This window comes from Melospiza georgiana, chromosome 6 (assembly GCF_028018845.1).
Source record: "Melospiza georgiana isolate bMelGeo1 chromosome 6, bMelGeo1.pri, whole genome shotgun sequence".
In the NCBI taxonomy this organism is placed as follows: Eukaryota; Metazoa; Chordata; class Aves; order Passeriformes; family Passerellidae; genus Melospiza; species Melospiza georgiana.
Window position 1 is genome coordinate 7,159,211 of NC_080435.1, and position 14,356 is coordinate 7,173,566.

Sequence of the window (14,356 nt, forward strand, 5' to 3'; positions counted from 1 at the left end):
AGTACTTTACACATGTAAAGTTCAACAGGCCATTTCCTACCTGCACGTTGTTTGGAGTTTTTTGACTTTGTCCCCTCCATGATAAAAGGGAACATCTTGCTGGCTGGATAGATGAGACACATTCTGTTCAGAATGGCACGTACATCCTTACGGATGACATCTTTTGGTTCTCCTACCTAATGGAAAATTCACGTAAAAAAATTAAAAAGAGGGGAAGAAATACAAAATATTTTATACAGTTTTGTGATACTTTTGACTATGCTAAATAGTCTTAGGAAAGCCAGAATCATTCTCAAGGCAAAAATCCTTTTTGTCAATGGCTCTTAAGGGAAATACGCCATATAATCATAAAGGTGCCAAAAGACAACCTTAACACCATTGAGTCAAACCGTTAAACCAACACTGACAAGTCTACCACAAAACATGCCCCCAAGTGGCACATCTACATGTCTTCTAAATACTTCCAGTGATGGAGACTAAACCTCTTCCCCAGACAGCCCATTAAAGTGATTGACAACCCATTCAACAAAGAAAATTTTTCCAAATATCCAGTGTAAGCCTCCCCTAGAACAATTTGGGTCCTTTTGTTCTAATTATATTCACTTATTACTTGACAAGACAACATCAACATCCCCCTCGCTACAGCCTCCTTTCAGGTAGTTATGAAGAGCACTAATATATCCCCTGAGCCTCCTTTTCTCCAGGTTAAATAAACACAGCCTGTTGAATGTCACACAAGCCACCACCTGGACTTCACTCCATTCGCAATATATTTAAAATTAACATATTGCAATGCTTGATGGTATTCTGCCATAATCCTCATGAAAAATAACATTAGATTCTGTAAAACGAATCGTACCTTTAGGATAAGATATGGGATGAAAGAGGATGCTTCATTTTCCGTGAGGTGATACTCTTCTTGACTCAGCAAATTGAAAAGCAATTTAAGGTATTCAAGTGCTTTCATCAAAACACTTGTGTTGGTATCAAAGAACCGCAGGGTAAGCCATTTTAGGATCAAATCCAGGCAGCTGATGACTCCATCTTTTTCACTCTCCAAGTGCTTGAAGGCAGTTAAAAAAAAAGTTACATAAATGAAACACATATATACACTGTTCAATAAGAAAATAAGCTAAGCTATGTCTGATAAGAATCTACATTTATTGGTATATTCTTAGAACAATACATACTCACTTTTAACTTAGATGCCTTTCTGAAATTCTAAGAGAAGTCTCTGGTGAGGAAATTTTCCCTTCTCCTGAGAAATAGTATTAATACCAACTTCATCATACCTCTGAAAATTATTTCTATATATGTTTAGGTTTCAACTACACAGAACAATGATCCCTAGCTCCTCAGAGAATTTCTATTTTATTTTAATTCAAGTAGTATCTTTCATAGCAGACAGTAATTCTGTCAGCCTCATCTTCTACTACAGATCCAAACTCACCTCAATCATAACAGACAGTGCTTTGTTGTGGTGCTGGAAGTCAGCATGAAACATCTCATCCTGTAGCCACTTGGCAACACAAGTGGACATCTGAGTTTTCAACTGTTCAATATATTCATCACGGGGAGTAGTGAAATTCCACTTTAACACCTGTAAAAGGCAGTATTTAGAACTCACAGCAAGTAATACCTTTTCTTCCTGATAGATGCTGCTGATTGAACATCTTTTAATTCTGCTTTAGAATCTGTTTTCAAAACCTTCTTATTACCAATAAGTGATGAAAAATTAGTGGTGTTTGTTCAATTTTTTTTTACATGACAAGTTTTCTTCATATGGACTGATTATCTTTACGCTATTATCTTACTAATTATCACTTAAATTCATTGTTTTTACGCTCCAGACAGGCCTACTTACTAGCAAGTTATAACACACATATTTTCACTAATAGAATGTTCCCTACAAATTGCTAAGTGGGGCTGCTCAAAGTAAGTATATTAAAGCATTTGCAACATACCCTAGAACTCTGACATTCTACCTGAAAACAATTGACTAAGCATAATGATACTTCACTACTTGAAAAATGTAAAAAGTCCTTAGGTTTTTATGACAATGTATAAATGCAGAAAATTTGAAAATCAGAAAAGAAATACCACAGTAAGCCCACTACTGATGTATGAAATTCAACTCAAGAATCAGACTTCAAGAGATGGACAGTGGCTAACATATGTCACAGTATGTTTAATTCTAAATTAAAAACTAAAGAAAGTATTAAAAGCCTCCACTTCAAAACTTGTGAACACATTCTGATTTTTCTCACCTTCAGAGCTTTCTCTTCTCTCATTCTCTGCTCCTTCCCATTTGGGACAATGATAAAAATAGGGCCTGATTTATCATCATCTTCCTTCAGACTAGGCTTGCTTAGCACCTTCTTTCCCTGTACCTGAAAGAAGCAAGGTATTAGCAGGCAACACAAGCCATATACATGCCTCAGTCCCAGCAACTGCAGGTGTTAGATACTTGCCACCCTCACCCTATGTGTACAAGAGGCAGAGAGAAGCTGAAAGAAAAATGTTGATTAGAAGTTTAGAAGTGTGTGCTCAGCTGCTGTGGAAGCAATACCCATGACAGTGTGCACAGTAGTACCCTGTGAATTATGAGACATCACTCTCAACCAGTGTGCTAGTCACCCACACACATCCCTAAAACCCAACGTGGTACCTGTTTGACAGACTGGCTCTTTGTCAGACTTGAACTGCCCTTGCTGAGGCTTGCATTAGCTTTGGACAGGCAGGCATTACCCTTGGACATACTGCTATTAACATCTGACTGCTGGAAATAAGCCATAGAAAAGTCTTTGCTTAGCATGTGTTAGAAGGTTTGGAATGGAAACTTAAGAGTAAACAGCTGTCTGACAATAAAGGTCTTAATTCTACCAGCAGAGTTCTGGCAGAACACTGCACTGACTTGAGCAGACCTCCAACATCCTTCAAGGATTGTTCTGCTCATTCTTACCATGAATATGGACCTATATCAAATGTTCTTGTTACAGCACTACTTCAGACAATGGGACTGTAGAACATTTCGGGTTATTTTTAGTTATATACATAGGACAAACTTTATTATTAACAGCAAAAAAAATATTACTGTAATACAAAACAACAGAAAAATCTAACCAAAAATTGACTGTAATTAGTTGAGATTATTACATTTTTAAACATACTCCTTCCCTTTTTGCACTTTGACTGAGAACTTCTTGCCCTTCATACTGTAAGGCAGAGGTTAATTTCTTTTGATACATGGGTTCAAAATTAACATTCATGGCCCTGGAATAGTAAGAATGAATTCACAATAGCACAAAATCAAAGAGGCCAGGAAAATTTCTAACAGAATGAGTTTCTCATTAGACTCATTTTTGACAAGACGGACTTTAGGAATCAAATACGTAATGACAAAAGCAGTGATCAGGTAAGTGATATGGGAATGTCTGTCATCTCAGAGTTCAGACAAACATGAAGATTTTTAATAAAAGTTGTCCATATCAAGAACTACACTCTTCTACCAATAACACATTAACAAACCACAGCTACTAACTTTATAAAACTGATTTTACACAAAAGGCAATCAACATACCTTAGTTTTAGAGGAGAGTCCTCCTGCTTTGGCTTTTTTGAGATCAGGCTTAGATTCCATGGTATTAGATCCCAAATCATCAGCAAATGCTGGAGAAACAGTAGACCACTTAAAGTTATCTAGAAGCCCATTTTAGTTTACCAGTTTTCTCTTCTTAGGACGTAAGAAAAACTGTTTGTGGATATAATATGCTTAACACACATATGTCTGAGGCTTTTAAACTCACTGAAGAAGTCCCTTAAATTCCATGCTAGCATACAAAGTTTTCCCAATTTCCTAATTAAGATTATGGTACTCAGCCAATTTGTCATTTTTTCAAAATATTTTAAAAATGCAGACATATATACAGTGCAGGCTAATGTCTAGAGCTGTAGTTGAATCTGGCTTGAGTAAGCTAGCCCCAGCAGTTTGATTCTTCAAATCATTTGTCCCCTAATCCCATCACAGAAGCATTCTGGCTGTCCCACAGTGAACTACACTGAGGAAATAGTCCAGAGAAAAAATAATGTGAAAACATTAAAAAAAAATATATTAAAATCAGATTAGAATTAGAAAAAATCTCCCCCTTTAGCCCAGCTTGGTTTTAGCTTCAATACCAAGTAGATATTTTCAAGTTTTCAAACAGCAGCTGACAGATGGTCGTGTGGAAAGGAAACATCCTCCTACATTGGAAGCTAATTCAAATGCAAGAAAGACCAGAATCCTAACTATGGCTGAATACTTCTTCAGCTAAGTATGTTTATTCCTCTGGCATGTCAAAAAGCTTCAAAATCCACCATTTTCTCAGTCATTTCCCAAAATGTCAGAGAAGCTACCTGATGCAGGTTGGAATTTGGCTGGAGCTGCTCCTCCTACCCCTCTGGAAGATGCTTTAGCAGGAGGAGCTGGTTTGGCTGGCATGTTGGCTTTGGCTTTCTCCAGCATGGCCAGTACCTGGTCTTTGGAAGTTGGCTAGAGAACGAAAAGTTCAAAAAAGGAGTGATAAATTTAATAATGCCTATCACTAATCTTTCCAATACATGCTACAGACAACAACACTAAAACTGGTTTGAAACAATCCATGCTCTTAAGCATCTCAGACAATGGTCATCTTAAAACATCATCGTTCTCAGATACTTTTGTTCTGAGTTAAAACATCTTTCCCTAAAGTTTCTTCTGCAAGATCTATGGGAAACGTGTTAACTCACTCTCGGTGAGTGGTCTTTGGATTTCAGTGGAGTGCCTACTCACCACTCAGGGGTCCATAAGCCAAATCAAACTGCTAGAAAACATGTTTAAGTATGAGTAGAAAAGCATGGAGTGGGACAGGAACTGGTATGGAAGCTATCTGCAAGTAATTTTTTTTCAGAAGAAAAGCAGAGTGAAATATCAAGCTCTTGAAGTAATAAGCTTGTAATTTCTCTGCTTCAGTAATCATTTCTGAAGCAGAGAAATCTCTAGCTCACAGCTCCTGACACTATTTTCAGTTCCCCTGAAAATAGTCAATGCAGACAAGCTTACATGACTCAAGACAGCATGTCATGAGACTGTGAATAGGATTTAATAGTCACTCATTCAGGATCACATGATCTAATCTTTGTAACAGAAGTACCTTCAGCTTGCCAGTGGCTTTTGCCATCTTCTCAAAGCCCAGATGCATCATGAAGAAGGGCAGGGCATCCTGTGCCTTTTTGCGCACATCCCCATTTCGATCTTCAAGGCAGGAGTACAGGTGAGGCACACACAAGAGTAGGTCAGAAGGAACAGAACGGAGGGCAGGCAACTTCTCAGCCAGCCAACCAAGAAGCTGAAAGAAAGTTTTAAAAGAAAAGCTCTTAAAGAAGTGTTCACAGTGCTGTGTCAAGGCACGAGAGCCTGAATAGTAGTCCCTTACATACCATTACATTCTACCCAAACATTTTTCAGACAAATGCTCTTCCACAACATCAATTTTCATATCAGCAAATATAAAAATTAATTTAAGTACAGCATGTTAACACAACTATCTTAGAACTTGAAGCCTGGTCTTTTTGCAGGCTGCTTCTTCCTTTTGAAAGGAATAGAATTTCTTTTTAATGTCTCCAGTTCTGTTCCATGGTGAATTTAAGGGACCACAAACTAGCTCTTAAAACGCTAATCAAAAATGACAGAAGTTTCATTTTAGAGGCACTGAAGTCTAAATGACAGCTATTATGCAGGAAGAAAGCTTGTTATTAGCCTTTCAAGGTTTAACAATTTTATGTCAGAACAAATACACAGCTACTTCTTTTCCCATATAATGGTAGCATTGGGTCATTTCAGTCTGCATAGATAAAGAGTCCATAGCACATAAGGTTATTTTGATTTGACACACATAAGAAGTTTACTTGACAGAAGCCTACCTCTTGTCTTAGGAAAGGATTTTCTTTTTTGAGCTCTTCTGACAGGTCTTCCCCTTCCAACCACTCTTTCATGCCAGTTTGTTCGGCCCAGGCATTCACAGTTGCCAGTGCAGCAGCACGAACGTTATTCTGTAGCAAGAACAAGATTTAAAAAGAATCAACCTAAAGAGGAGTCAGAAGATTAGGACAGAAGAAGCAATAGTCTTCCTTCCCATGAAAGTAAAAAAGCTTCCACACCATGGGCTTTGACATCTCTTTTTTTATTTGCAGCTTAAGAAGTCTAAGATTCAGAAGAATTTCATTTTATTGATTTTATCAGCTGCAGTAATCTCTAAATCAGACATTATACCCATCTACCATAATTTCTAAAAAAAATAAATTTAATAAAGAGGGTGAAAGGATATCTCTAAAATTACTTTTACATGCTACCATTCATTGATGACAATTCTGAGAGCAAGAGCAACTCTTAAAGAAGCTAAAAAATAGTGTTAGTGACTTATATAGCACTTAAACAGGCTGCACATTCATAAATCAAGACAAATGGATTATGGAGCCTGCTATTAGGGCACTCCTTTTTAGGATACACATGAGCAAAATCAAGAATGAGGGAACCCTCTAATTCCTACCAACTTCCATCTTGATTTTCCCAAGCAAAATTTTAGAACAGCACCCTTTTTTGAAGCAGCTATATGAAGTTATGAGAAGCCAGATGGAATATTTAACAACCATGGTTCTTTAAAATGTTATCAGTCTAGACATGACTTTATACATATGACCTTCTCCTGCAGGCTGAATTTCTGAGGAAAGCTAATAATGTAGTAGACTCTTTTAGTAAAGTATGAACGATATTAAATGCAGAAGTAACATCCAAGCATATATGTAAACAAGAAGTCAGCATCCTTGCTTTACCAACTTCTCCCATCTTCCATCTCATTGAGGAAAACAAACAAATCATGTGCTGCAGATAAACATATGGTCATCAGCCTCTCTGACAAGGCCTTGGTTCTTATCACCCAAATTTAACTTGTCTTCACTCATGCTTCAAGCAGATTACTTTCCTCAATTACTCAGTGAGTCCACTACAAACACACTGAAGTAGGACCCAAAATGGACCATCCTCATCTTCAAAAACTTGACAAATTTAATAAACTAGTTAAATCTTGCACTTGAAGTACTTAAAAAAAATCAGCACTGTAAGAGTGTTCAAAGGAGCATACAATTTTCTGTCAGCATTACAGCGCTTACAAGTTACGTCAGTATTATGCATTTTAGTAACAGTGTCAGTTAATCACAATTGGTCTTACCCTTAAATGACATACTTGCAACTCTCCTTCCAGTCTGGGGCTCTGAGCAACCCAGTCTAGTGGAAAGTGTCCCTATGGCAGTGAGTTGGAATAGATGGTCTGTAGGGTTCCCTTCAAACCTAAAAAGTTTGGTGACTCTACAAAAGGAGCTTGCTGTTACCTCAGGATAATTGGTGAGTTTAAAGAATTTAACAGTCATATAAGATCTCAGATCTTGAAGACTTTTAAAGAGATATCAGTTTTAACCAGGAGATTTTTATCTAGCCCTAGAACCAGTCCAAATCTTTCCTCTGTTTGGGACAGGTAGATCCAGCTTCTGCTCTTTTTTCAACTCATATTCCAAGCAGAGACAGCTGAAGTATGTCATCTTTGATAATTGCCCATGACTTCTGGCACAAGATATTGGCACCTTCCCAAGCCTTTTTACCCATTGCTTCAAACAGCACTTTCCCATGGTCCTAAGCTTTATTTTGACACAGTATCCTGTCAAATTCAACACTGATGTTATTTACACAAGCTTCCGTGCCAGTTGGGAATGTCCTCTGTCTACCTACAGTTCCAAGGGTCTCTACACAGTGGCAAAGACAACAACAATGTATAGTGTAATCCAGTGATACACTAAAAATTCTACAAGAAACTTTACCAAGCAAATCTTGTTCAGTGTCTAAAATACTGTACTTTCAGCAGCAGAAATATGCATATAGTTACCACATTAAATTAAAAGCCAGATTGTTTCACTGGGTTTAGTTACAAGGAGGAAATACACCTGAATATACATTCAGCCACGTATTTATACTTGAATTTTAAATTGTCATTCAGGCAATAACTTTTTTAAAAAAACTGGTAAGCTTCCAAGGAAGTTTTAACTACCAACCACCTTTCAGGCATAGCTTAGATACACAAAAAGCAAAGAGATCTTGACATCTGTCCTACCTTACTATCTCCTAGGACTGTAATGACAGGAATCCCCAAATTTTTCACATACTGTTTGATATTGGGGCCCATTGCTGTTGCTAGTTGCTGAAGAATGCTCAGTGTTTGTTGCACCTGCACATAAGGAAAAAAAAGGTTTATTTAAAACAGTATTACAAGCATTTGTGCAAAAACTCCCAGTTACACATGGAAAAGAGATGCTGCTATATATTAAGCTTTTACTTTAGAATGCCTGCTTAATGAAACCAGCCTTCAAATTCATCACATCAAAAAAAACAAGAAATACTCCCATATTCTGAACAAATTAAATTTCAAGTAAAAATATTTTCAAACAAGGGACAATTCACTTTTGCTTCACAAATGAAGCAATGAGTCAAATTCTTTTAAGATTTCATTTTATTACATTCAGAGTAAAGGTAGTTTTTCCTTTCTTTAGAAGCATTTTTAAATGAAAAAGGCAAATATTTATTAAAATAGGGGAATAAATTATTTGGAAACACACAGCTCACTATTTTCCAACTGTTGATCTAATGACATTGACAGAGACCACATAGAAATAATCAGGGTTCAGAAATCATGACTACCTTAAGATTTAAGCTGGAAACAACTGAAACAGGACTTTGAAAAACATACCAAGATTTTATTGGAGTCATTGAGACGACCCTTCAGAGCAGCTGGAAGTTCTCCTATGTTTGGCTGTATGAACTTTGCTTCATTTATTATGCTTGTCACTTCATCTAGACCTTCCTTTCTGATCTTCCAATTTTTATCCCCAATCTTAGACACTAGTTCTGCTGTGATCTTATCACTGCAAGAGAAGAACAGAGAAAGTGCCCATTTACTTAGTGATAGCACTATTAGTATTTGAGTCCTTTAACATCATAGATTTCTGCTTAGAAAGGAGTTATAAATGCAAAGCTTTGTATAGCAGTGGCAGTGTATCTTAAGGTGCTAGAATACAAACCTACCCAATATCTGTTCTTGGCAAGAGATCCACAACATCATTCCCAACCTCCTCCTGCTCTTCTTCTTCACCATCATCCCCACCTCCCACACTGTGCCTGGAAATGCCACGAGTTGGAGCTGGTGCTGTCTGTCCTTGCATCTGCAAGCAACACAAAATCAGAAAGAACAATTTTACAATTTTTCATTTGACATTAAAAATAAAACCACTTGTATGATATGAATGCACTGGATTGGGACAGCAGACTTCTAAACCATTATACTACTCAAACAAACCCAGAACTTTTAAAGTTCATAATGAAAAAAATGGCTATTGAGATAGCTACACATAATGAATTTGCAGCCTTTGTGCACTGTCCTATAAACCTGGTTCAACTACAGGCCCAAGGGTTAGACCACAAAATTGCTACAAACTCCAGCTACTGAAGTTTCAAAGTAGCTTTAATGACACTTGGTAGCAAGAGAGCTCCACTTCATACCTTTTCAAATTCTGCATCTATCTGGGAGAGAAGGGCTGGCTTCTCATCTTCAAAAAACATTCGCAGAGAAGGGCCTACATAAAGATACATTACTCCCAGCAGTGTAATGGCAGAAGTCCTCACAGCCTGCCAGAAAGAGGAAAAGGCACTCAGTCTTCAAATTAGGGTCTGATAATAAGTCAGGATTAAGATTCTAAATTTACTCACTGGGTTGGTTGCAGCAAGAGCTGTCTTCACATTACTGATGAAAGCTTTGACATTCAATCTGTGGAAAGAAGATGTCTCCCATAAATAAAACACAACACAGGAAACAGCACCAACAAACAAAATCATCACAGTATGTTAATTAAAAAGATACACCTAGACAGATTTACACAGCTAACTTAGATACAGAAGACATGATCACTCACAAAACAGCATCACAGGTACAGTACCAGTGCAGATAGCAGCTGCTTAAATAACTACTGAAGACCAGTTTGGAGAATAGCCTACTGTGAAAATCAATCAGTAAACAATTTATACAAAAGCCTACTATTATCACAGCTGGAAACTTTCTTAAACTACATAATCCACATGACTGCTAGGACTGAAATACTGAGGAATGAATCAAGAAACATCTTAAGTACCTGAAACATGACTATACAATAAAGGTGAGGGTCTATTACTGTTGTGGTGGATCTTTTTTTATTTTGTTAGTTAGTATCATAATCTTCCAGAAAAAGGCACATTTTTCAAAAGGATATTTACAAGAGAAATAAAGGAAGGTTTAAATTCCTGAATCTTCTATATTATCTCTACAGCCTCAAATACTGCTGTCCTAGTAACACATCTATACACATTCCATGCTGCAAATATGTATTTTTGGTGGAATTTACTAAAGAAGAGGTTATTTCCCAGACTTAATCAACATCACTATCCATTTAAAAGCCACAAAATATCTCAAGACAGGCATTGTAACTGCCCAAGTAGTCAAATAAAATGATATATGAAGTTTTCCCTGCTTAGAGATTTTTTTTCTTCAGGACTAAACTCTATTGACCACATTCAGTTAAAAGACTAGTGATTAAAAATTAAGGCATGCTGTCCCTGGATCTGATGGAGAAATAATTTCTCACACTCACAATGCCAGATATAATAACAGCTATTTTGTTGGCTAAAACTTTATTCAACTGTAATCAACCTCAAAATGTCTCCCAAGGAGATTAACAGGCATGCTGATTATGTACTCTTCTGTAGGTTGTCAGATTCAGTTGTGTTTTTTTCTTTTCCACTATAAAATGTATAATGGTCCACCTGGGTGCAGGTGTATCCAAGCAGGAGTATAACAGGCATGCAATACCACAGCTCTGTGCCCACCCCACACCTGTAAGTGCCTTAAGACAAATGGTCTTCAGAGAAGATCAAGGAATGAGTAAAGTAGCTAGTAGTGTAATCACATCCTATCGAACTAGTAATGCCAATACTTGGTTATATACTTAAAAGCTACAAGAACATGGCTAACATCAGAGCTTAAGGAACTAGAGTTCAGATGAACAGAACCTTAGTTCCAGATTAGAAACATTTTCATTCAAGTTTCTCTTAGCAATTTACTTAAAAGACTTACCCAGAAAAGCCAAACTCTTTAATTGCATTTGAAAGCCAGTTCAAAGTTTCTGACTGGTTTTTAGGATTCTTCTGAGAGAAAGCTGTAGCCACAACCTGGAATAGAAGAGAGTTAAGTGTAAACTTGCACTGGCAAACCAGGTGACAAAGCACTGTAATAAATAAGTGAAGACACCTGCAAAAAACACAGGGCAAGTGAACAGAAAAAGCTGAGGTAACAGAAAAGGAAAAAGCAACTGTGTCACTATAGCAGGATAGAACTGGAACTGAAGTGAACCAGAAGTTCCTGAAGTACTTAGAGGCAGCCAGAGACACCTTTATTATGGATTCATACCTTCTTTTTAAAAAAAGGCATTAGATAATTACTCATTATTACTATGCCTCAGAAGATCATAGAAGAGATCCTTCTAGAAGCTGTGCTGAATCACATGGAGGACAGAGAGGTGATTGAGACAGCCAGCATGGCTTCACCAAGGGCAAGTCCTCCCTGACCAACCCCATGGCCTTTTATGATAGAGCAATTACATCAGTGCAGTTACAAATACCATATAGCTGGACTTCTGTCAAGCTTTTGACAAGGTCCCCAACAACATCCTTCTCTCTAAATTGGAGAGAGTCATGGATTTCATGGGTGGACTTATGTGGGTAAGCAACTGGTGGAATGATGACATCCAGAGGGTAGTGGTTAATGGCTCAGAGTCCTGATGGACATTAATGGCAGGCAGCACCCCTCAGGGATCCATACTAGGACCAGTGCCATTTAACATCATAAATAACAGACAAAAGGATTGAGGGCTTCCTGAGGGCAAGTTTGTGATGGCCAAGCTGTGTGGTGGAGTTAACACACCTGAAGGACAGGAGGCAATCCAGAGAGACCTGGACAAGCTTGAGAAGCGAGCCCATGGAAACCTGAAGAGATTCAACAAGCCAAGGTGTTGCACCTGGGTCAGGGCAACTCCTGGTATCAACACAGGCTGGAAAGAGAGTGTGTGCAAGAGAGAGCATCCAGTCCCTCCAAGGAGGCTGGACACGACCCAGCAATGTGCACTCACAGCCCAGAAAGCCAGCTGTGTTCTGGGCTGCACCAAAAGCACTCCAGCCAGCAGGGGGAGGGAGGGGAATTCTCAGAGGATTCCCTCTGCTCTTGTGAGACCCCACCAGCAGTGCTGAATCCAGTTCTGGGACATTCAGCACAGGAAGGACATGGATCTGTTTGAATGAGTACAGAGCAGGGCCAACATGATTTAAAGGATGGAGCACCTCTCCTATGAGGGAAGGCTGACAGAATTGGAATTTTTCAGCCTGGGTAAGGCTCTAGGGTGATCTTCTTGTGGCTTTTTAGTACTTGAAGGAGGCCTCCAAGAAAACTTTTGAAAAGCGCATATAGCGGTTGGACAAAGAGCAAAGGGTCTGAACTGAAAGAGGAGTTGTGGCTGTCCCACTCCTGGAAATGTTCAAGGCCAGGCTGGATGGGGCTTTGGTCTAGCAGAAGGTACAGCTGCCTAGGGTGTAGGGGGAGGACCTAGATGGTCTTTAAGGCCCCTTCCAACTCAAACCATCCTATGTTTCTATTTTCAGCTTTAGAGGAATATATATTTAACTTCTGCCTCAGGAAGCATCTTGAAAGCAAACAGATCACTTTCATGCAACAGAGAAAAATCAAAGATTTGGGATTTACTCCTCAGACTGAAAGGACACCCTACATATTATTTCAGATTTTATTTACTGAAAGAATACCTTTGCTGCTCACTCACCTGCTCAGCAGTCCATGGCAACTGACACGCTTCTGCTATTGCTGTCATGGCCTCTTTTGCATTAGTTCCACATTTCACATCACCAACCTTGTCTACAAGACCATCCAGCACAACCTGTGCTGAAGTTTTGGAGAAGTTTCCTTTCTGTGCAATTAATGCAACTATATGCAGTTTCATCTGCATCACCTGCAATGTCCAAAACAGCAAGAAAGTTACTCATGTGTTTGTGTATTTTAGACTAATTTTTCTCAATCTATATATCTATAGATACATATAAGAATTATAGGTGGGTAAATACTAACATATGGACAAAATTTGTATTTGCATATATATACACACATTTGAATATCTAGAAGTATTTATGCACACAGATATTTTGTACACACACAGGTGTTTTATGTGACTATACACAAAAACCGTGTACACACACAAATACAAACTATTATATATATATACACACAACGATTAATACTGGGCTGCCATTATCTACTTTTAGAACTTATATAAATGCACATGTATACATATACATCTAAAGACAACTTTTAGATACCTTAGATGACATCCAGAGTCTCAATTCTCAACAGAAATAAAATCCAATTTGAAAGTTTATTTACTCACTGATTACAGACAGAACTGTGGCCACAGTGACATATACACTTACAGCCTTTTAGCTGGAAACTGCTTTACATTAACAAAAATTGGTTATTTAGTTACTCAAGGATAATACATTACCTGAAAATTTGTTTCCTTCCAACCAGGCTTCTTGGCCAGCATTCTTACTAGGGCTTGGCAAGGCATTTCACTTCTTTCCATAAGCTCAACAGCCTAAAAGGTAAACATTAAGTTAGCCAGTGGGTCACAAATTATACAAAACTCAAACAGAAGTTCTTAACTGTCCTCAAAGTATTTTCTTAATACTGAATTAAATTAGAGAAAGTCTCAGCATAATAACTTACCTGAAGAGCAATTTTTACAAGGAGTCTAAGGTACCGAACCAACATTTAACCTACACATCCACATCACTACTCCTTTAATGTTCTTTAACAAATATCCTTAACAATCACTATTGGCCATTCCAACCCTAGGAATTTAACACTTAATTTAAATCAAACAAACAAAATCCAGGAACAGCCTAACTGCCCCTCAAAAAGCTGCTTTTGTTATTAAGATGAAGTATATTATGCAGCTTTCATGTTGGAATGTTGACTACACAGCAGAGATTAATCCTGAATATGATCTAAATTACTGGAGTTTAGCTGTTAATCATTCAATTGAAATGACAACGTTTTAATAAAGCAGGCTTCTGCAGCAGCATTTCAATGCAGCCAGTCACCATTTCCCAAATGAAGTTTGTCACTTTCCCCATTTAAATACTAAAAGC

The 14,356-nt window shown here is 37.9% G+C and overlaps 1 protein-coding gene across 6 annotated transcripts in view; it reads right to left on the bottom strand.

Moving 5' to 3' along the window:
* Positions 1–14,356, bottom strand: part of CKAP5 (cytoskeleton associated protein 5) — a 54,023-nt gene that overhangs the window by 14,504 nt on the left and 25,163 nt on the right. For 5 of the 6 annotated variants that reach the window (XM_058027334.1, XM_058027333.1, XM_058027330.1 and 2 more), the window contains exons 16-31: positions 13,708–13,800; positions 12,976–13,161; positions 11,223–11,317; positions 9,827–9,884; positions 9,620–9,745; positions 9,146–9,282; positions 8,811–8,985; positions 8,178–8,291; positions 5,941–6,069; positions 5,172–5,366; positions 4,396–4,531; positions 3,581–3,669; positions 2,268–2,390; positions 1,451–1,600; positions 860–1,063; positions 41–176 (exon numbers count right to left, since the gene is read on the bottom strand). In XM_058027334.1, coding sequence (XP_057883317.1) covers positions 41–176; positions 860–1,063; positions 1,451–1,600; positions 2,268–2,390; positions 3,581–3,669; positions 4,396–4,531; positions 5,172–5,366; positions 5,941–6,069; positions 8,178–8,291; positions 8,811–8,985; positions 9,146–9,282; positions 9,620–9,745; positions 9,827–9,884; positions 11,223–11,317; positions 12,976–13,161; positions 13,708–13,800 — 2,146 coding nt within the window. Of the gene's footprint in view, positions 1–40; positions 177–859; positions 1,064–1,450; positions 1,601–2,267; positions 2,391–2,668; positions 2,780–3,580; positions 3,670–4,395; positions 4,532–5,171; positions 5,367–5,940; positions 6,070–8,177; positions 8,292–8,810; positions 8,986–9,145; positions 9,283–9,619; positions 9,746–9,826; positions 9,885–11,222; positions 11,318–12,975; positions 13,162–13,707; positions 13,801–14,356 lie in introns of all 6 variants that reach the window. The other variant, XM_058027336.1, reaches the window with a different exon arrangement.